Source organism: Rosa rugosa, chromosome 1, assembly GCF_958449725.1.
Source record: "Rosa rugosa chromosome 1, drRosRugo1.1, whole genome shotgun sequence".
NCBI classification, from domain to species: domain Eukaryota; kingdom Viridiplantae; phylum Streptophyta; class Magnoliopsida; order Rosales; family Rosaceae; genus Rosa; species Rosa rugosa.
This window is the reverse complement of record NC_084820.1, coordinates 54,674,763-54,697,834: the sequence shown is the minus strand read 5'-3', so window position 1 is coordinate 54,697,834 and position 23,072 is coordinate 54,674,763. Positions and strand designations below refer to the sequence as shown.

The 23,072-nt window shown below is 40.1% G+C and overlaps 1 protein-coding gene across 1 annotated transcript; it reads right to left on the bottom strand.

Annotated features, from left to right (window-relative positions):
- Window positions 1-4,347: 4,347 nt before the first annotated feature.
- LOC133741613 (probable nucleoside diphosphate kinase 5) lies at window positions 4,348-6,570 on the bottom strand. The gene is made up of 5 exons (XM_062169430.1): window positions 6,245-6,570; window positions 5,736-5,954; window positions 5,010-5,117; window positions 4,805-4,914; window positions 4,348-4,612 (listed from the first exon to the last, which is right to left on the bottom strand). The coding sequence occupies exons 1-5, from the start codon at window positions 6,307-6,309 to the stop codon at window positions 4,581-4,583; spliced, it is 534 nt and encodes a 177-aa protein (XP_062025414.1). The 5' UTR covers window positions 6,310-6,570; the 3' UTR covers window positions 4,348-4,580.
- Between the last annotated feature and the right edge of the window lie 16,502 nt (window positions 6,571-23,072).

The window sequence follows — 23,072 nt, the reverse complement described above, 5'->3', positions numbered from 1 at the left end:
CGAAACAATGATGTTTGTATGGTCAAAATAGATGCTCACGAACGCTCTTAGTCCGTAGCATACGAACGCTCTTAGTTCGTTAAATCGATGCTTACGGACGCTCTTAGTCCGAAGTCTTACGAACGCTCTTAGTTCGTTAATTGCGTGAATCCCCATGATTCTGCTTTTCAAGAATCGAACCCACGTTATAAGAAAGGTGGGATGTAGAAGAAGGGAGGTTTTCAAGTCCCCGAGAAAAGAAGAAATATTTGAATTATAGGAACTTCAAAACTTACTCTTGAATACTTACTTGTATTTTGGATCACGCGCGTGTCGATGCAGGCGTGATGGAGCGAAGCAATCTGAGTAGAGGCGTGCAGCGAATGCGGGGCAACAGGGGCTGCGGTGGTAGTAGTGATGCAGGAGCAGCGGAGGCAAACTGCAGGGGCAGCAGCGTGCGCAGGTGTGCGCGGGGAAGCAGGGTGCGCAGGTGTGCGCGGGGCAGCAGTGGGCGCACGGGCGCGCAGACGAGCAGCAGAGTTGCAGGGACGCTGCAGGGGCAGCGTGGGGTGGATGCACGGGCGCGGGGCTGCAGGGCAGCGACGCAGGGGCGTGTGGCTGCAGGTGCAGCGCGCAGGGCAGCAGGGGCTGCTGTGATGTGGTAGGGCTAGCTCGGGCTAGGTGGCTTCGGCAGATTTTGGTGAAGAGGATTGATTGGGTTTTGTTTTTGGGTTTTGCTTTGTGGCTAGAGTCGTGCTGATAACGTGTTTAAGTATATTGGTATTCGAGAGAGAATTGTAGAGAGAGATGTGTGTATTATTATTGAGAATAGGAGCCCTATATATAGGGATTACAAAGTACTAGTTCTAATGTTACAAGGAATACCAATCCGTGTAGGATTGGGAAATCTAGAACCTTCTCTCCTATTGCTACTCCTAGTTTGATAAGGCACACTAAATCGATATTCCTTCAACACTATTGTGTCTGACAGAAATTATATCCTACAACGTTTTATGACATACTTCACGTTTTTTCTTTTTTACCATTGAATCGCCTAAAACAAACAAGGACTAAATACTGTTTAGTCCTTGAGTTTTTGACCATAAAACACTTCAGTCCCTGACCTTCGAATTTCACACGTTTAGTCCCTGTACTTCAAAATTTCAGACCAATAGGTCCTTGCCGTCTTAAAGTCGCGGTGAAATGTCTATTATGCCCGCAGTTCTTTTTTTTATAAATAAATTTATTCCTTTCTCTTTTTTTTTTTTTATTCTTTATTCTTTTTTTTTATTCTTTTTTTTCAAACAGAAAGAAAGAAAGGAAAAAATAAACATAAAAAAATAAACAGAAAAAAAAGAAAGGAAAAAAAAATTTATTTTCCAAAAAAAATAAAATAATTAATTAATTAAAAAAAAAACTGAGGGCATAATAGACATTTCGCCGTGACTTTTAGACGGCAATGACCTATTGGTCTGAAATTTTGAAGTACAGGGACTAAACGTGTGAAATTAGAAGGTCAGGGACTGAAGTGTTTTATGGTTAAATATTCAAGGACTAAACAGTATTTAGTCCAACAAACAAACAAACAAACAAAAAATGGTTTAACAACATGGAGTATGTTATTTCATTGAAGAAAAAGGTGGAGTATGTTATTTCACTTAAAAGCTGATATAATCCAGTGGAGCCGTGCACATCATCTTAGAGCATACCAACACAGTGGAAGTGGATTAGGTTGTAGCAGTCGGCTACGTGTCACGACAAAGAGACTCCCATCATGTATTGTCGGACCAACACGTGTACCAAAGATGGGGGGAGTTGACTTGTACCAAACTACCATGATTCATACCATTCCTCTAACTAAACCCCTAGACAAGCAAAAGCCCCTTTGCTCAATCACACAACCTCAGCAATTTGCAGCAACCATCTATTTGATTTCTGCATAGTTATAATCTTATAGCCTATAGGTTCATAGCTAAATCTCACTTTTCCAATTCATTTTGCTCCCTTCAAGACCCATCTTTGAATCTTTATTTTAAACATGATTGGATTTTTGAAGTCTAAACAGTATCTTAGACCAACCATGAGAACTAATTAAAATGAGCATAAACACAGTTTTACTTGGTTGAGTCTTGTGTTCTGTCAGTCTCAGATTGCATGATGCCACATAAAATACAATTACAAAACCCTTTGGATCAAAATTCAAAGCAGGTTTAGGGTAAATAAACCCTTTGATTGGTGGAAACAACTCTCACATGGACCAGCTAATTAAACAATCCAACATCTGAGAATGTGCAGCCTACAATATTATGTGATATCAATCCCTACATGTTGAAGAACTAAATGAGCTATGTGTAGGATGTTCTTTGGTTTGTATATTTGATACACGATCAACACAGCTAAACCGCACCTTGATTCATACTTTATTTGATACACAATTAGCGTGGCTAAACCATTACCTTAATCATAATTTATTACCAAAGCCTGTACACTGAAAGAGCTATCATATGAATGAAAACTCACAAAGGTGATTGATCCAATAGAAAAACGAGCAAGGAATTAAACTGTAAACCAAAAGATCCCAAGTTCAATGCTTTATAGGTGTAAAAAATTAAGTTCAAGGCTATCTGTTATCTACATGGAATGGAATTCATGAATTTCACTTATCTGAGATACAACAAATTGTTTTTTTTTCTTTCTTTTTTTTTAAGAAAAACTCATATTATTCTATACATCAAGAGACGACTACGATACGAATCAATCAATTTCAATCTAGATAATGAACAGCAAGAAGAATTATCAAAAACGAAAACGAAACAACGAATCAAACACTTTCTCTCTCTCTCTCTCTCTCTGTGAATAATATTGATAAGAGTCGATGGAAAAAAAAAAGATTATTGAATCATCATCTTAACGTTTCTAAGTGGTTTTTCAATCTAAATACAACAAATTGCTTACCTCAAACTCTTTGAGACATTTTATCAAACACCGTACGTTTATTTAGAAGAAAAAAAAATGAACTCTACTTTCCTTACAAATATCAGTCAATATTTTCAAATGATTACACATATATGAAATTTACGTAAGATAAAAGGAGTGAGTTAGGGGTTTCCTCACCCAAAATTTTCATATGAATGCAAGTGAAACTGTCCAAGATACACCCCCGTCATTGCGCTTGTCATCCTGAATCTGATGCCCAAAAAAGTTGCCTAGAATTCGAAAATTTCCTCGAGATGCAATAATATGCAAAGAGAGTTCAAAAGAAATCACTCCCACCAAGATTCAACTTTTTAAGGAAAAAGAAAACGAAGCCATGTGAGATAGTGCATCTACTAGATGTCTAGGGTTTACAATTTTAGCTTGATCTAGTAATCGTGGACCTAAAGTTTCCCATTTCTGGAATGTTGTACACTTTGTTTAAGGCCTTGTATGATGTGGAGCTCTATCGTCCAGCGGGTTCTGGTAGTGCCATCATTGTTTGACTATCTCTTCTTTCATTGGATCTTCAATTAGTTTATAAACAATGTGTCTTTTGCATTGAGATTAAGCAGATGTTTAGTCTTGCATTAAGGTCCCTACAGATTTCAGAAATTATAATACAATATCTTTAGTGACATAAAAGTAATAAACTAGGGATTCTGTCTCTAGAAAACAAAGAGACACCCACCATTGTTGGCTGCTAATTAGGACCTTGTTGGTCTAGTCTAGTCTGGCTGTAGTTTATTTGAGTTCAATTTCTAGGGTTGAGTTTGATTAATTCAACAAATTAGAGTGAAACAAGTTTCAAGGGCAGTTTCATACAATGAATTCATAATGTTTGTGTTTCCATCAAACTGAGAATCAAAATTTGTTTCTGTAGTCAAATTGATTATTGAGAAGTTCCAAACCCTTGCTTCCATCTAGTTAAGTTGAAAGACATCCACTTCTGGATTAAAGGGTACAACTTTAACTGCAGGGTTTTCAATCATAATATCAGTGACTAAGGTCTTTCTATTCTTACAAAATCAGTACCACTACCAATAATGCGCTCTTGACTTTCAGGATTCAGGAACCATACCATTTGATATTTTGATTTCGAGTAACCAATAGAGGTTCTAAAGCATTCTCCAAAAATAAGACCATTCAAAGTTTCAAACTGTATAGACATTACCAATAATCTTAATTCACCAAATGGATGAAAGTATGTAATCTAGCAAGATTCTCTATGAGCTTTTGACGTACACCCTCATCAACAACTTCATCTTTTTATATATGCATCTCCTACACTTTGTAAGTTTGTATAATACCACCTGATATACTTATTCCACAGTACGGAAAAAAAAAAAAAAGATTTCTTGCGTTTCAAGGAAGGCAGAAGCAAACCAAAGAATGAAAACGAGAACAGAGCCTGGTTAAAAATACGTAAGAATTAACATTCAATTGATGTTTACAGGATAGCATTTGACCTTTGAAAAAAAGAAAAAGTAGACAGCTAGCATTTGACAACAGATGCCTTGACTGTCATTAAGGAATTGGTACAACAGTTATTTTAGATATGGAGTGGAAGTGTTGAAGAGGCTTCTCAAAGACATCAAGTTCAGAGTTCTGCTTTGAGTTTTCACCAGCTACAATTCGTCATGCTCAGTAACTACTCTACCTGCCAAAAGAAATAAGCAGCATATATACACTTCTCATTTCAGGCTTAAAAACAAGATAACTTGTCCCTTTTCAAAGAATTCAAGGATAAGTGTTTTTTCAGTTCAGCATTCCACTTAGCATATTGAATTAGTGATTGTAACTCAAGTCTATACTTGAGATTCAAAAGTAACACCATATCAAAGAGTTTTACCTGAAGACTTCTCCTCAAAGAAGAATGCAATCTCTCGTTGAGCTGATTGCAGAGAATCTGACCCGTGAACACAGTTCTTTTCTATAGTCACCCCACACATTGCTCTGATGCTGATGGCAAAGAAAAGGAAAGAACTAATCAGTAGGAAATTTAATAGCAGCTGAAATTATCGTATAAGACATTTTGAAAGAAGAGCAAAACAGACCTGTGAGGATGAGTAATCTTTGCTGCACTCGCATCAGTTGGGCCAATTAAAGCACGCCAATCAGCAACAGCATTTTCCTTCTCCAAAACCATAATCAATACTGGTCCACTGATAAAGTAATGAGCAGGAGGGTAGTAAGACAGGGCAGTCCGAACATAATGCAATAACTTCAAAATATCACTGAAAGTACGCTAATGTGCATTAAGAATTGAAATTCATTCGAGCATCAATATGACGAGAACTACAAAGAAGCCTAGGTGAGAAGCCACTCTTAGAATAGTTCAACCTTCTGATTAAATTGCTAGAACAGCAAAGCTCCAAATAAGAGGGACATGCCTCACAATAACAACTTTTCATAAAAGTCGTGGAGAACCTGAACACTCCAAATAACTAGCTCTAAGATAAGGTTTAGATGGTTTTACTGTTTTATACAAGTACAAATAGCTCATGCATTGAATGAATTTGGATTTCCATCAGTAAACCATTAAGTGAAGAAACTACATATGTGCGCTTATAGTCAGGTTAAATTAATGTGCAAATGGCCTGGATGTCAGCATAATAAGAAAGACATGTCTTGAGTTATGAAATTCATATTGTAGAATAAGAAAAGATGGGAAAGCAAACATCCATCAGCAACATATTTCATCCCTACACTAATATGAAGCTTGCAAATCCAATCATGTCGAATTCAAACTTTTATCAGGGCAACTAATAATCATCTTTTACCTTGTCATGTACTTCACCAGGCTAGAAAAGAAGCTCCTCGAAGCATGCTCGGCATAGAATCCCATTGCAGCATCCTCATCAAGCTGAATGGTCATTTCCTTGAGAATTGTAAACCCAGAATCCAAAATAGCATTCTTTATCTTATCACTGTAGTTACCACTCATCCCATCTGGCTTTATTATAGCTAACGTCTTCTCCTTTTCTGTAATTCCATCACACCTATATATACATTTCCCCAAACATTCAAGATCAGTTCCACGTAACTGTCCAAATAAATTTTACTTGATTCTCTTGCATTAAACTAAGTCTGCAACTATCAGATCCCCACTCATACAAAGCTAAAGTTCTAAACATGAAGATTTACAAGAAAGCGAGTAAAACCGAGATAACAAACAATCCATTAATCAAAGTCAAGTGCAAGAATGAATCTTTTGGGAAACCAAGAAGCTTCTGTAATCAGATATTGAAATTATATAGGGAAAGATAAAATCTTTAATGGGTTTAATTACCTGCAAATGAGAGAAACGGAGACGACGACGACGATGAAGAAGAAGGAAACTCTGGGGAGCGTCATGACCCAGCAGCAGAGCCGGTCACTGTAAATGGCAGTCAAATTACAATATTAACCCTCTACGAATTGGACAGCGAGAATCAGACAGAGTTGAACTGCGTCTGTGGTTGGTGCTAGGAAAACGGAGGAAAAGTAGTGGAATCTCTAGAATTTCTGATTACGTTTTAGTAGCCAAAGAAGGATCGATGCACCCTTGGATCCAAGGAAAAAGGAGGAGCGGGATTTTCCTGTGATCAGAAATTAAGACAGGTCAAGAAGAATTTTTCAATATGAAATGAGTGTTTAGGTAAGTTTTATGTACTTTCTGTATGGGCATGTCCATCAGACTTCCTTTCACAGCCCACTGGGCTAGCTTGAGACAGCTTTATTGATCCTCACTTCTCAAAAAAAAAATGAAATGAGTGTTTTGACAAACAAAATTATTCGAGTTATAATTCGTGAGTTGTTTAAGGAAAACTGAATTGGGGAGAGAATTGAGTCATATTTTCATTGATAATAGGGGTCTCTTTATATAGAGGATTACAACACATATTCTTGTACAAGGAATCAGAGTTGTACAAGGAAAGATAATTGTACAAATTAATCGGATATCTATGAATATCTCCGAGAATATCTCTAATTCAAAACCCTATTACAACTAGGTCAAGTAACCTAGAGTTTTGGTCAGACGCATATTCTTGATTTACTTGAACACTCCCCCTTGTGTAGTCCAAACATGGTGCTCCTCTCGTTGCCTCATTAAAAACTTTGCCGAGTAACAAAAACTCTGTGGGACAAAAATAACCTCGGTCGAAGAGAAAAAAGAGCACAGCACACCCTTCACGTTTCGAGACCATACATGTAGACATCTCCCCCTGATGTCTGGCTGTCTGCATCTCCCCCTAATGACAACGGTAATGGGAGTTCGGATAACTACCGCAAATGATGCTACCAACATGTTTCTCGAAAGTGGAATTTAGGCAATGACTTAGTGAGCAAGTATGTCACACTGTCCTCAAATCGAACCTAGTTCACTTTGATCTTAAGGAGAGTCTGTTGTGCTGATTATACTTGGTGTTGTATCTTTGATGTACCTTGCTTCATTTGTTTAAAGCAACATTATCCTAAATGCTCGTAAGCTCATCTATGGTAGACTTCAAACCACAATTGTTCGAACATGCGTAATTATGGATCCAATCCATATACATTCACGAACCACTTTGCGAAAAGCAATAATCTCTGCATGGTTCGAAGATAGAGCGACTAGGGTCTGTTCTATAGACTTCCAAGATATCACGGTCTTTACCCATGGTGAACACTTAACCATTTTGGGAATGACCTTTGTGTGGGTCAGAGAGATACCCAACATCAGCAAAACCTTCCAAAACACACGTTGTTTTGGGATGGGGATAGAGGACGCATGCCAGTGTTGGTGGCGTTCCTGGTGTGTGATGGGTCCGAATTCATCATCTCTTTGGAGGGACAGAACAAGCTCATATCAATCGTACATCTCAATTACCGAAAGATATCTTTTACACCAATTCAATGGCATCGCGTTGGCATAAAACTATATCCAGCTAACAAGTTCATGGCAAATGAGATGTCTGGTCTTGTGCATTGAGCTAAGTACAATAATGTGCCCATTGTACTTAAGCATGACACTTTTTCGTTTAGCACGTCTTCATCATCATCCTTTGGACAAAGAGGATCCTTTTTAGGATCAAGACTACGGACGATCATGGAGGTGCATGAAGGTTTGACCTTGTCAAAATGCCTAAGCATCTATCAACACGATGCTCAAGTTCCAAACTGAGACATAATCGTGTTCTCCCAAAATCGTTCATCTCAAAATCGGATTTCAAGTGTTCAGTGGTTTCCCTTAACTCTTTAAGGGCTTCCAATGAAGATCATGTTCAACATGAACCGCGATAGAACCCGAAACATGTTATGGAAAAGCGTGGGCATATCCCTTTCCAATCAAGTAGTCACTTTAGTGAGCGTTTCAATCTCTTTGTAAAACACTCTCCGTGGTCTAGAGCCACTTGACTTGGATAAATGAAGTTCACCATGAACCTTTATGTATATTCCGTATCTAGATCCTCATAGAGATACGTAGTGACCACATTTGTAAGATGCATGTTCAGTTATACAAAAACTACCAAACTGACAGGGTAGTGGAGTGCAATGATATCCATTACGAGAGAATACGTCTCATCGTAGTCGGTTCCAGGGCGTTTTGTGAGAAGTCTTGCGCCATAAGGCGAGATTGCCATCTCTTTTTCTCATCACGCTTTCGAACGAAGACCCATTAGTCAATAGGTTTTATGTTCGGATGTGTTGGCATCACTGGCTCGAAAACCTTCCTCTTCGTTAGGGAATCCAACTTAACATAGATCGCATCTTTCCATTTAGGACAAATTTCTCTACGTTGGCATTCATTCATCAACTGAGCATGGTTCGATATCATCAGACTCAACAAACTCATGCGCAACGAAATGCGCGATTACATCATCAATTATGATGAAGTTTCTATCCCACGTCTCATGTACACTAGTGTAATTTTCAAAGAGTTCTATATTAGCAGGAATAGGTTCTGACGTTGAGGCGTCCCCCAACGATAACCATAATCCGGAAGATTCTCATGAGACGGATTTTGAGTGTTGATGATCAAAGAATTGGAATGTGCCAAAGTATCCTTCGAACCCACGGGCCTCCCACGCATCATAGCTGGGGCCATGGCCTGTAACGCCAAAGTGCCACTCTCATTGGCGTTGGCGCTACGTCCTCTCGTAGGGACGTCTTTCCTTGCAGGCATATTTGCAGCAGATATATGTAATCTCATCACTTTAACAGGGATCAAGATGAGACATAGTAGGGACAGACCACGACAATTCTTGTCGTTCCTGTTGAACATTCGTGTTCTTATCTCCCCCTAACGATGGGAAGACTGTCTCAACAAAGTGACAATCTGCAAGGCATGCGGTAAAAAGATTGCCTAGCAAGGGCATTAAGTGGCGGACAATTATTGGGATATCAAATCCAACGTAGTTGCCCATTCGTCTGTAAGGACCCATCATAGTGCGCTGTAACGCAGATAAATGGCACACTCAAATTTGCATAAGTACGAGATGGTACCCAGTCACTAGCTGTAACGCAGAGGTAGATGGAGTGGCAGTGGGTCGTAGACGAATTAGCATAGCTGCATGCGATATTACATCACCCCAAGCGGATATAAGGAGATTGGTGCGCATTACCAATATCCGGGCTACCATCGTAGTCGTTTCCGCAGGATCATTTGAGTGTGTACATGAGAATATGATGTCCAACATCAGTCCCAGTGATATGCAATAACCATCGAAAGTCTTTGATGTAAACTCTCTAGCAATGTCAAATCCAATTGACTGAAAATGATGATCCGGGGAGTGAGCCAGTTGTCATATGATATTTGTTAGGAGTGTAGTATAAGCAGCATTTACGGGTGGACAATGGTGATGTGCTTATATTTTCCTATATTGTTGTACCTCTTAATCTTGATATTTATGTTTAGTTCTCCTTGTTTATAGTCTATTTACTTAGTTTAGTGTGTTTATAGGTATGAAGAGCAAGGATGAGAAAAAGAAGGAAAAAGAGAGGAAAAGGATTGAAGGTGCTTTGCAATCCTAAAAACTGAAGCAGCCTCTGCAGAATGGCTAACTTTGAGGATTAAACTGTACTGATCCAGAGATAACCAGAAGACGAGCCTTATATGCACGGAAAGCCCTGAATGTCTAGTTTCTGGAGAATTTTACGGTTCGTGATTTCGATATTCCTAGAGAGAGATATGGCCGTTTAAGTACAGGAAGTTCAGTCGATACGCGGATCTGCGACGTGTTTCCAAGAGCTCGAGTTTTCAAGGCCTGAATGACTTAGCAAAATTCTGAGAAGATTGATCTAGCATTATGGACCATTTGAGAGCCCAACATATGTTTCCTTGGAATTTTAGGGTGCCACATCACCTTTCTTTTGTGCTAAGTTATTAAGGAGTTCCAGAGGCCTAAAGCAAGAAGGAAAAGTTGCACCTTATAAAAGGAGAATGTGTCAAGATAGAGAGGGACCATTCAATATCAGATTTTCATCAAAGAAAGCTGCTGCCATCACGTGTTCACCTTCCATCTCCATTCAACAAGTTCTTTTATGTTTTTTAAGATTTTCTATTATGTTTTCTTTGAACATGAGTAGCTAAACTCCTTTTCTAGGGCTAGGATGAGGCCCTAGCATGATTGTTTACATGTTTTGATTGATGGATTATTAGTTTCTTTTCAGATGAATTCTTAATCTCTGCTTGAATTGTTGCTTATGTTAAAGTTCTATTGATTCGCGACCTTTAGGGTTTTGCATCTAGTTATCAAAAGATGAATTTGAGGCATAGCTGCAATATAATTCATATTAGCTTCATGTGATTAAGAATTGTAAATTACATTATTACTTGAGAAAGAATAATGATTTGCTTGATTTCCTTGTTTTCTAAAACGTAATGAGTCCTGCATGTTAAATTTATACCTGAGAAGGATAAACTGCATAGTTAGGATATACAACCTTTACCCGAGAGGGAGAGAATCATGTACTTAAGGAAAACTATGGTCTAGAGTACCTGAGAAGGACTTAGATACGGGAATTATCATCTGGAGAAACGAAAGAATCCATTGGTTGGTTCAAAACGTAGATAAGATTGCTTGTGGTTGATTCCGACACCCTAGGCTCATCATCATCATATTCTTACTTTTAATCATTATAAACTCTTTTCAATTTATTTAGATTCACTTTTTAAGTTTTTATTTTCAAGTTATTTTCCCATTATCATAAACTCTTTCAAAACCGTGAAAATCATAAGTCTTAGTTTGAGTCATTGTGTGTCTTAGTCGATTTGTGCTTATTGTTTTGTGTTTTTTTTCGTTTAATTAACGTAGGTTTTCATATTGTGAATTGACCTAATATCCTCGTGGGAACGACAACCCCTTTTCTTCCATTACTATACTACATCCACCCTGTATACTTGCAGGAATTCCATCAAATGGCACAACACGTGACCAGCGTGTTTGCGTGTCAACCAACATAATGAGATATTTAAGTGTCCGCAAGTTGGTTGAATCAGTCCACAGAATCCCCACGGATTCTATGTAAAAACAAAATGAGTATTGTCATATCATTTTCATAGGATGGTCTCAGTCCTAATTTCCCTAAGGAACAGACTTTGTAAAATGAGCAAGAGGATTTAGAAGCAACCAATGAGGATTTTGGTTGGGCATGAGTGTTTGAAACGCTATTTGAAGCAAAGTTAGTGATTGCAGCATCACCTGGGCATCACCATGATGGATGCCATCCATGGCGTCATGGATAAGGACTGTGCCAGCCCTAGGCTGGTGGTGGACGACGGCGGTCACTCTTAGTCCAGGAATCAATTTTTGATTCATGCTTCGTTTGGCTCGAAAGAAAGGATGTCCGTGTGAAGTCTTTAGTAGACAAAACATCATATCATTACCAGGATGACCTATCCTGTCATGACAAAGCCAATATGTGTCTAAATCCAAGAGATATTCTCTCATAACTTTATTGGATTTAATAGCTCAAATAGTGACATAGAGTCCATTAGAGAGACACATAAACTTCTCCAAGATGCGTCTTTATTCGCAATCACTAGAGGTATTGCAAAGGAACTCATTTCCGTTCTCTACATGCGTTTTCGTATGGAATCCGTTGGCTATTCATAGGTGCGATCTGTGACAATAATCAAGGTGTCATTCGGCAAGGGGAACTTGGGCTATTCCATGTACTTGAATTAATTTTGATAGCCCAGCCATCGTAGTCACAAAGTCATATGCTCATAATCAAAATGGAGTCATAATGAAAAGAACTCGAAAGTTTATTCATAAGCCAACGGAGTTACATCATTGTCTCTTTGACCAAAGAAAATCTAATCCAAAAATGCCAGCTAATGCAAAACAATGGTAGTCATCTAACTTCTTTTGGTAACTCCAAAATAAATGTGACCAAGTGAGTAGAGAGATGTCGGTGGAGCAAGGCTCGCTTAAGTACCACTAATCTCAAAACCTTCCTAGACATCACACTTATTTTGGGTGAGCCTACTTTGAAGAAAGACTAAACTATTGGCATCTACTACAAAAATATATGGCAATTGCCTATTACATCTCTTGGAAAATAAAAGGACTTAATCAAAATCGCCAGTCTCTGAATGTTGGTCTTTGAAGTCTTCAACCCTTAGAGCGAGATCGTCATCTTGATCTTCTTGCTCCATGTAATGTGCTTCCCTTACTTCACGATACGTCTTGTACGCGTTAGCAACATTCTGGGGTGCATTACATGCTTCGGGCCAATGTTCGGATGCTCCACACCGAAGACAAGCATCATTATGGTCGAGCTCCCCTGATCGAGGCGCGCTTGGGGCGCGTTGGGGACGACTTTGATCCTTGGTGATGCCCAGGAAATTCATATTTATTTTCCGAGGATTTTCCGGAATTTAAATTGTGGGTATCAGACGGTTTCGTGGCTCGTGGATGGAGCGGAAGTGTTTCAGGCGAATAATTATTCAGGAAGCGTCGTTTTAGGGGGGACGCAAGGGTTGACTTTTTATTCGTTGGGTTTCTCCGAAAACTTCCTTCACGAAAGTTGTAGAGCTCGTCGATACAAGTTCGTGGATATGTGGGACGCGGAAATCAGAGTTCGTATGAGAAAGTTATGAGCGTTTGAAAATTTGGAAAGTTACTATAAGTAGGAGTTTCCATTTTCGGAAACTTACTATTTCCATTTTTCCATTTTCCTTTTCCGGAAACCAAAAACGCTTCGTTCTCTCTCCTCACTCGCGACTGACCCGACCCGGACCCGGTGATCTGACCAGGCCGGAACTCGCAGCTCCGGCGATCTCTGGCCGTGAAACTTGGTCAGCTGGTTTGTCTCCTCCGTCCGGTCGTCTCTGTGGCGATATCCACCGTGTGCGGCGCAGCAACGCGGCGTAGTTTGGTGTTTTCTGACCCGGTCGGAAAACGTAGCTTCATGCTTCCTTGGTTGAGTTCAGAGAAGGCTCCCTGATCGATCTGTGGTGGTTATTGAGCAAGAATCCAAAGCTTGTGAGGTAGTTTTCGACCCTTTATGCTTGTTTTCTGACTTCGAGCTAGTTATGAAAATTCACAAGCATGCTTAGATGATCAGCTTTGATGTTGGGAGTTTTGTGAAATATTGAGTTTTGGCCGGTGGCTGTGCGCCACCGCCTGTGGCGACGTTCTGGTGTCTTTCCAGCCATGTAGGGAACTGTTTTTGGTATTATATATGTTCTACTCATTAATACGAGCGTTTCGATATATAATATGAAAATTTTGGAGTTCGTATGGAATTGTTATGATTTTTACGGTTTCCTACCGGTCGATTTATTCGATCCGTGAGGATTCGAGCTTCCGATCGACTTGTGGTTTTGGCATATCGATCGTAGAAGTATTCCGGAGACATTGGGTGGTCTCGGATGTGGTTGCGCCTCGATTGGCGTCACTTTGGGGATTTTAGTTCAAAACAGGGGTTTCGGACTTAAATCGTTTGTGGATTGTTGCTAAGTTGAAACCGTATGTGATTAGGTATTTGACGAGGTATCCTTGGACGGTTGTTTTGTGGTGTGGTTGCCTTGTTCTGTATTGAAGACGCAGCGGGAGTTTCGAGGTGAGTAATCTCACAAGGTTCATTAATGAACGGAGTTACCATGATTGTTTTGAGAGTTATTTAGTTAACTGCAACTATAGTTGGTATTAGTGGCATTCCTGAGTGAATGACCACGTGTGTATATATATATTTACGTGAAATATGTATATTCTTGTGGGTTGATGGGTGATTTATGCAATAGGGATTGATGGGTTTCATTCTATTGCTTGAGGCTTGACTTTTCGGGAGACAATGTGTTAGGAATTGGGAATTCCTATTGTTTGGGAAGTGTCAAGATTTGTGTGGGTTGTTTAATGTTTGAGCTGACGACCTGGGGAGGTCTGAGGATTCGGGGTTGTTGGGAGTGATCCGTGTGGTGATCTGTGTGGTGATCTGTCTAACGATCGGGACTTCACGCCTTTGGCCGGGTGAGTGGATACGATCAGTTAGAGCTCTAGTCCGTTGTTGGTACATCATGGGGGGTAGCGGGGAGCCATCTGATGCTCATGAGTACGTGTTTTTAAAAGAGAGTTTCAGGGATTCTTTCTTTTAAATGTCCTGGGAGGACTTGTGAATCATATTCTATTTGTTAGGTTAACGATAGATATGATTGAGGTGTGTGTTGATGTGTTGTGTGTCCAGGTTGGACTAATTTGTTGTTGGTACATCAAGGGGGGTAGCGGGGAGCTATCTGATGCTCATGAGTACGTGTTTTTAAAAGGGAGTTTCGGGGATGCTTTCTTTTAAATGTCCGAGGAGGACTTGTGTAGCATATTTAAATTGTCAGAGTTTCAATTAATATGATTTTTGTCACGGGGTGATTGTGTTGTGTTCTTTTAGGAAAAGAATGTGTTGTGTTGGGAAAACAAGGTGTATGGTTCTTTTTCACGAGCTGATGGGTTTCCTCGTTGGATGAGTTGTCCATGTGTGTTTTGAGTTACTCATACGGGCTTGCAAAAACTTACCGAGTTTGTTGTGTGGCAACCCAGTGCACCATTCAAACGATGTAGGGGTTATTTCTGCAGGTTAGGATAATCATGGCTAATGCTGAGGTAGCGTGCTTGCAGCTTAACGGTAGGAAGCCATTTATGTGACTTTACCGTTATTAAGACTTTCGCTTGTAGTGAGCTCTGAGGAGCATTTACGTTTTATTTTGTTGTGGCAATTTAATTCGTAAGCTGTTGTATTACATAACTCTGTGGAGGGCGAGTATATGTTATTATTGTGGGTTCAGGGCATCAATGTGTACTTGGGTTAAAAAGGAAAAGTTTCCAGATATTTTGTATTGATGGCTGAACGATCGCGCATATGTAAGTATGGGTTTATATATCGATTTTTTTTGTGTTAAAAAAAATCAAGGGCGTGACAACCATAGTCGGAGGCTCTGCCTCTTTCTCTCTTTACACGTTGACCTCCACGGTTCCGTGCACGCCTATCTTGGCGGTTTCCTTCCTCTTTGGGGTGAGAATATGGACCAGAACGTCCAGAATTATGCATTTCCTTAGGGTTTCTCTCCTTGCACCCTTCCTTAGGGGCGCGACTATAATTAGACTCCGGAATTGACTTTGCTCCCACAGGTCTAGAGTTATAGTTCATCACAAGTATGTTGTCGTGCTTTTCAGCTACGTTCATGGCTCCAATAAGCTCATGAAATCTTATGATGCGTCCTGCATTGACATCAATCCGATAGTTCTTGGCCATCATCAATGCAGAGACGGGGAAGGTAGAGAGAGTCTTCTCGATCAACATCGTATCAGTGATTTTGTGCCCACAGAATTCCATCAAAGACTTGATACGAAGTGCTTCCAAATTGTAGTCAAGTACAGACTTGAAATCAAAGAAGCGGAGGCTATGCCATCTCACTATTAAATCAGGAAGCAAGGAGTCACGAACGTTGCCAAATCGCTGCTTGAGTTCTACCCATAGCTTTCTAGGGTCTTCCTCATTGAGGTACTCATTCTGAAGCGCGTCATTCATGTGCCTTGTCAAGAGAATTATGGCTTTATCTTCATTGGCCTCTCTCGTAGCTCTGTTCGCTTCAAAAGCGGCAGTTTGTTGAGGAGTAAGCACGTTCTGACTTGGTTCTCGGATTCTCGGATCGTATCTAGGATCCCATCAGCCTTAAGATGCTGACGCACATCACGGACCCACTCGTGGTATCCTGCACCTGTTGTCTCTAGTGGAGCGAAACTCAACTTGTTCAGGTTACTCATCCTAAAAAACAACAAAAGATTAGGGTTAGTTTCAGAGCGAAAAGGCTACCACGAAAACAATAAGAATTTATGAGCGTAGTCGCTTCCAAGAAATTAGGAATTTCCGAGCGTAGTTGCTTCCAAGAAATTCGATTCCAAGAGGGGTTGGATTAGATCGAAACAATGATGTTTGTGGTCGATCGTTTCTTCTCAACAAACTCTAAGTTTTGAGGACTCTACAAGCTCCAAGCTTGGAGTGAGCACGAACCCCCACAGTTCGGCTTAATTAGGTCTCCCCTATGATGAAGAAAGAGGGGGGGGGTAGAAGAATGGAGTTTGCAAGTCCCCGAGAAAAAGAAGAGAAATTGAATAAAAACTCAAAAAAAAAAAAAAACGGGAACTTTTAGTAAAAAATACCTTGAAATAGGTCGCCGGAAATTTGACTGGAAAAAATCGTCGGAAAGTGACAGGAAAAGTCTCTGGAGGTGGCCAAAAAAGTTGCCAGAGCTGAGCTGACGTGGCTTGTTGACGTGTCTGTGGACTGCATCAGTGGGCCTGGTGACGTCTGTGGGTTGAGTCTGCCAACTGGGCTTTTGGGCTGCAGCTTGGGCTGCCTCCTTTTTTTTTCTTTTTTCTTCTGCAGGAGGTTCAGTAGGCCGGTTCAGTAACTTTTAGGTCGGTTTTCAGTGGTTTTCCTTCGGTTCTTGAATCCTAGGATCGAAGCGCTTCTACTGGCAAAATTTGGTAGAAATCAGAGGTCCGAAACGTGGTGAACAGGTAGAGTATTTGCTGCGGGTGGTTTGAAGCTTCTGGTGGCCGGTTCGGTAGGTTTCCAGCCAATTCTGGTGGTTCTGCCGCTGGTTCTGGATTCCTAGGGTCAAGGGCTTCAAGTTGTGTGGTAGAGGCAGAAAAGGTTTCAAGGTTTTGTATTTGGATTTAGGGTTTTAGCTATTTGTTTTAGGGTTAGGACGTCGTGCTGATAACGTGTTTAAGGAAAACTGAATTTGGGAGAGAATTGAGTCGTACTTTCATCGATAATAAGGATCTCCATTACAAGTTGTACAAGGAAAGATAATTGTACAATTAATCGGATATCTATGAATATCTCCGAAAATATCTCTAATTCAAAACCATATTACAACTAGGTCAAGTAACCTAGAGTTTGGGTCAGACATATATTCTAGATTTACTTGAAAATGAGTTAAATTTTTAGTTATAATGTTTTTTATTTACCCTTTAGTTTTGACGTTTAGGCATTCAGAACCTGTTGTATTCATCCTTGACCACTAAAATCTAAGCAATCTTTTCGAAGAAAAAAAAGGGGGAGGTTTTTCAGAGAATTGTTTAATTTCACATGCATATTCAAGTTCATTTCTTTGGCAAAATTTGACCAATTAAATTAGTCACACGTTTATTATTCTTTAATATTGTAAAATGTATATGGTATGACAATTGCTAAGTCACACTCGGCTAGTGTTACAAACCGAGACATTACTCGTTTGAGTTTTGCATATATATAGCACCACGTGAGATCGTGAACTTTATCTCAATCGGCATTAGAATAGGTGAGAAAGTGGCAGATGATATATTTTATTGTTTGAGAAAAAGATGGGTAGGTGAGTAGATCATTTATCTCTTTTAATGATTTATTTCTTGTAACATCTATGTTAATAAGATGATACGAAATGTTGGAGGAGACCGAAACATATGACACTACATATAAGCATGAACAACACAGATAGTGGTACCTAGATCGCTAGACTACTCTAATAACACAGGCATGAAATTCAATGATAGAAACAAATAAAATTTAAAATTTCTCTTCAAAATTGAGGCGTAAGAGAATACTCCTAGAAAAAATGAAATTTGAAAGAGAAATTGTCAATCTTCAGAAAGTTGGAGCATTTACACTAAATGAAAAATAAACATCAAAGACTACCATACGTTCATACATAGAAAAATCAAATGAAGACCATAATTAATCGCATTTTGGTTGCACCAACTGCGTTTTTGGAAAATTTTCATGGTCCTTGAGCCCTTGACCTAGTGGCTATTAATTTAAAGCTAAAGTTTGGCCCAATCAATATATGTTCTACTCCACAATCAAGCTAAAGTTTAATGACTAACAATTTCATAATTGGTTGATTTATGTTTTTTGTTGTTTTTTTTTTATGAATTTAGGCTAGTGAATAACATGTATTAAGGCTAGTTTGGGATTGATGTGACTTTTAAAAAAAACTGTTGCTGCTGTGTTGTGAGAATAATCAGCTGTGAATTAAAACAGTTTCGTGTTTGGTAAATAATATTTTTAAAAGTGCTGTCAGTACATAAAACAACTGCAGAATGTGTTTTGATCCACAGTAGCTTCTAAAAGCAACCTCTAGACTGCTTCTAAAATCTGCTGTCAGTGACCTATAACATTCAATTAAAGCTGTTTTTAATTATTTACCAAACAAAATAAAATCTAAAATTTTGAACAAAAACTGTTTTTTTTTTTTAAAGCGAAGCAATCCCAAACGGGGCATTAATCATGTTAGTTAAACTATTTAAAATTAGTTGATAAAAAGAAACATGATAATCATCAATTTATTTCTATCAGGCACAAAATAATTTCATAAGTGTTGTAGAGAAACTGAAATTGAGAGGAATTTGCTGTGTATTCTCATTGATAATAGGGGTCTCTTTATATAGAGGATTACAATGCATAGAATCTCAATCATTCAAGGAAAGTAATCGTACATTGAATAGGAATCTAGATCCTTCTAATTTAACCCTATTACCACTAGGTCAAGTAACCTAGAGTTTGGGCCAAACACATAAAAGAGAGATTTCCTTAAACACTCCCCCTTGTGTTGCCCAAACGCGGTGCTTCTCTCATTGCCTCGTTAAAAACCTTGCCGAGTAACAAAAACCCAGTGGGACAAAAATAACCTCGATCGAAGGGGAAAAAGAGCACAACACACCCTTCACGTTTCGAGACCATACATGTAGACATCTCCCCCTGATGTCTGCATCTCCCCCTGATGACTACGGTCATGGGAGTTCGGGTAACTTCCGCAAACGATGCTACCAACATGTCTCTCGAAAGTGGAATTTAGGCAATGACTTAGTGAGCAAGTCTGCCACACTGTCCTCAGATTGAACCTAGTTCACTTTGATCTTGAGGAGAGTCTGTTGTTGCTGATTAAGCTTGGTGTTGTCGCTTTGATGTAGCCTTGCTTCATTTGTTTACAACAAGCTGCATTATCCTAAATGCTCGTAGGCTCATCTATGGTAGACTTCAAACCACAATTGTTCGAACATGCGTAATTATGGATCCAATCCATATACATTCACGGATCTCTTCGTGAAGAGCAATAGTCTCTGCATGGTCCGAACATATAGCGACTATGGTCTATTCTGTAGACCTCCAAGATATCGCAGTCTTTACCCATGGTGAACACTTAACCAGTTTGGGAATGACCTTTGTGTGGGTCAGAGAGATACCCAGCATCAGCACAACCTTCCAAAACGCTGACTTCGTTTTGGGATAGGGAGAGGGGACGCAGGCCAGTGTTGGCGGCGTTCCTGGTGTGTGATGGGTCTGAATCCATCATCTCTCTGTAGGGATAGAACAAGCCCATATCAATCATACATCTCAAGTACTGAAAGATATCTTTTACACCAATCCTAATGGCGTCGCGTTGGAGCAAAGCTATATCTTAGTTAACAAGCTTACTGCAAATGAGATGTCCGGTCTTGTGCATTTAACTAAGTACAATAATGCGCATATTGTACTCAAGTAAGGCACTTCTGCCTCTAGCACATCCTCGTCATCATCCTTTCGACGAAGATGATCCTTTTCAGGATCAAGACTACAGACGATCATGGGGGTGCTTGAAGGCTTGACCTTGTCAAAATTCCTAAGCATCTATCGACACGATGCTCAAGTTCTAAACCAAGACATAATCGTGTTCTCCCAAAATCCTTCATCTCAAACTCGGATTTCAAATGTTCAGCGGTTTCCCTTAACTCTTTAAGGGCTTCTAATGAAGATCATGTCCAACATGAACCGCGATAGAATCCTAAACTTGTTATGGAAACGCGTGGGCATATCCCATCCCAATCAAGTAGTTACTTTAGTGAGCGTTTCAACCTCTTTGTAAACGCGCTCCGTGGTCTAGAGCCACTTGACTTGGGTAAATGAAGTTCACCATGAACCTTCATGTATATTCCGTATCTAGATCCCCATAGAGATACGTAGTGACCACATTTGTAAGCTGCATGTTCAGTTATTCGGAAACTACCAAACTGACAAGGTAGTGGAGTGCAATGACATCCATTACGAGAGAATATGTCTCATCGTAGTCGATTCCAGGGCGTTTTGTGAGAAGCCTTGCGCCATAAGGCGAGATTGCCATCTCTTTTTCTCATCACGCTTTCTAACGAAGACCCATTAGTCAATAGGTTTTATGTCAGGAGGTGTTGGCATCACTAGCTCAGAAAACCTTCCTCTTCGTTAGAGAATCCATCTTAACCAGGATCGCATCTTTCCATTTAGTCCAAATCTCTCTACGTTGGCATTCATTCATCAGCGGAGCATGGTTCGATATCATCTAACTCAACAAACTCATGCGCAACGAAATGTGCAACTACATCATCAATTATGATGGAGTTTCTATCCCACGTCTCATGTACACTAGTGTAATTTTCATAGAGCTCTATATTCTCATGAATAGGGTTCTAACGTTGAGGCGTCCCCCAACTATAACCATAACCCGGAAGATTCTCATGAGATGGATTTTGAGTGTCGATGATCAAAGGGTTGGAGTGTGCCAAAGTATCATTCGAACTCACGGGCCTCCCACGCATCCTAGCTGGGGCCATGGCCTATAACGCCAGAGTACCACTCTCTTTGGCATTGGCGCCATGCCTACCTCTGTGTAGGGTGGCGCTACGTCCTTTCGTAGGGACTTCCATCCTTGCGGGCATGTTTGCAGCATATTTGTGTGATCTCGTCACTTTAGTAGGGATCGAGATGAGACATAGTGGGGACAGGCCACGACAATTCCTGTCGTTCCTGCTGAACATCTGTGTTCTTATCTCCCCCTAACGATGGGAAGAGGAGGATGAAGATGATGACTGTCTCATCAAAGTGACATCCGCACATCTGCTGTAAGGAGATCGCCATGCAAGGGCATTAACTGAGTTGCTCATTCGTCTGTAAGGACCCATTATAGAGCGCTGTGGCGGCGCAATTGGCACATAAACGGCACACTCAAATATGCATAAGTACGATATTTGTACCCAGTCACTAGCTGTAACGCAGAGGTAGATTGAGTGGTAGTGGGTCGTAGACGAATTAGCATAGCTGCGTGCGATATTGCATCACCCCAAGCGGATATAAGGAGGTTGGTGCGCATTACCAATGTCCGGACTACCATCGTAGTCGTTTCCACGAGACCATTTGGGTGTGCTCATGGGAATATGATGTCCAACATCAGTCCCAAATGCAATAACTATCGAAAGTCTTCGATGTAAACTCACTAGCATAGTCAAATCCAATTGACTGAATAGGATGATTCGGGGAGTGAGCCCGTTGTCATATGATGTGTGCTAGGAGTGTTTCATAAGCAGCATTACAAGTGGACAATGGCACAACACGTGACCAGCGTGTTTGCATATCAACCAACATCATGAGACATTTAAACGTCCGCAAGTTGGTGGAATCAGTCCACAGAATCCCTACGGATTCTATGTAAGAACATAATGAGTATTTTCATATCCTTTGCATAGGACGGTCTTAGTCCTAATTTTCCTAAGGAAGTGGCTTTGTAAAATGAGCGAGAGGCCTTAGAAGCAACCAAGGAGAGTTTTGGTTGGGCCTGAGCGTTTGAGACGCATATTGAAGCAAAGTTTGTGACTACATCACCCATTATGGTGGCATGACCATGGGAAGTGGCATCCATGGCGTTATAACCATGGGGATTGACATCCATGGCGTCATGGCCATGGGTAGCGCCATATATGGCGTTGTCACAAGGGACTTGGGCGGCCATATGGCGCCCCAAGATAGCTGCAGCGCCAGATGCTGCAATTGTTGCGGTCTTGCTAAGTCCTGGAACCAATTTTTGATTCTTGCTTCATTTTGCTCGAGGGTGTCCATGTGAAGTCTTTAGTAGACAGATCATCATATCATGACCAGGGTGACTTATCCTGTCGAGACAAAGCCAATATGTGTCTAAATCCAAGAGATCTTCTCTCATAACTTTATTGGATTAAATAGCTCGAATAGTGACATAGAGTCCACTAGAGAGACACATAAACTTCTCTAAGATGCGCCTTCGTTCGCAATCATTAGAGGCATTGCAAAGGAACTCATTTCTGTTCTCTACATGCGTTTTCGCATGGAATCCGTTGGCTATCCATAGGTGCGAGTTGCCCTAGGAGCGTAGAGAGTTTCTGTGACATTAATCAAGGTGCCATTTGGTAAAGAGAACTTGGGCTATTCCATGTCCTTGAATTAATACTGATGGCCCAGCCATCGTAGTCACAAAGTAACATGCTCATGAATCAAAATGGAGTCATAATGAAAAGAACTCAAAATTTTATTCATAAGCCAACGGGGTACATCATTGTCTCTTAACCATTAGGAGAATCTTATCCAAATGCTTAGCTAATGCAAAACAATGGTAGTCGTCTAACTTCTTTCGGTAATTCCAACGCAAATGTGACCAGGTGAGTAGGGAGATGTCGGTGGAGCAAAGCTCGCTTAATTACCACTTATCTCAAAACCTTCCTAGACATCACATTTACATTGAGTACGCCTACTTTGAAGAAAGATTAAACCATAGGCATCTACTACAAAAATAATATGGCAATTGCCTACATCTCTTGGAAAATAAAGACTTAAACAGAATTGGCGATCTTTCTTCG

Excerpts from the sequence above, each read along its gene's own strand:
- LOC133741613 (XM_062169430.1), bottom strand. The coding sequence starts at position 6,309 with ATGACGCTCCCCAGAGTTTCCTTCTTCTTCATCGTCGTCGTCGTCTCC. Across the intron at positions 5,955-6,244 it reads TCCGTTTCTCTCATTTGCAG|GTGTGATGGAATTACAGAAA; the intron begins GTAATTAAACCC and ends ATGTATATATAG. Across the intron at positions 4,613-4,804 it reads CTTTGAGGAGAAGTCTTCAG|GTAGAGTAGTTACTGAGCAT; the intron begins GTAAAACTCTTT and ends TTCTTTTGGCAG.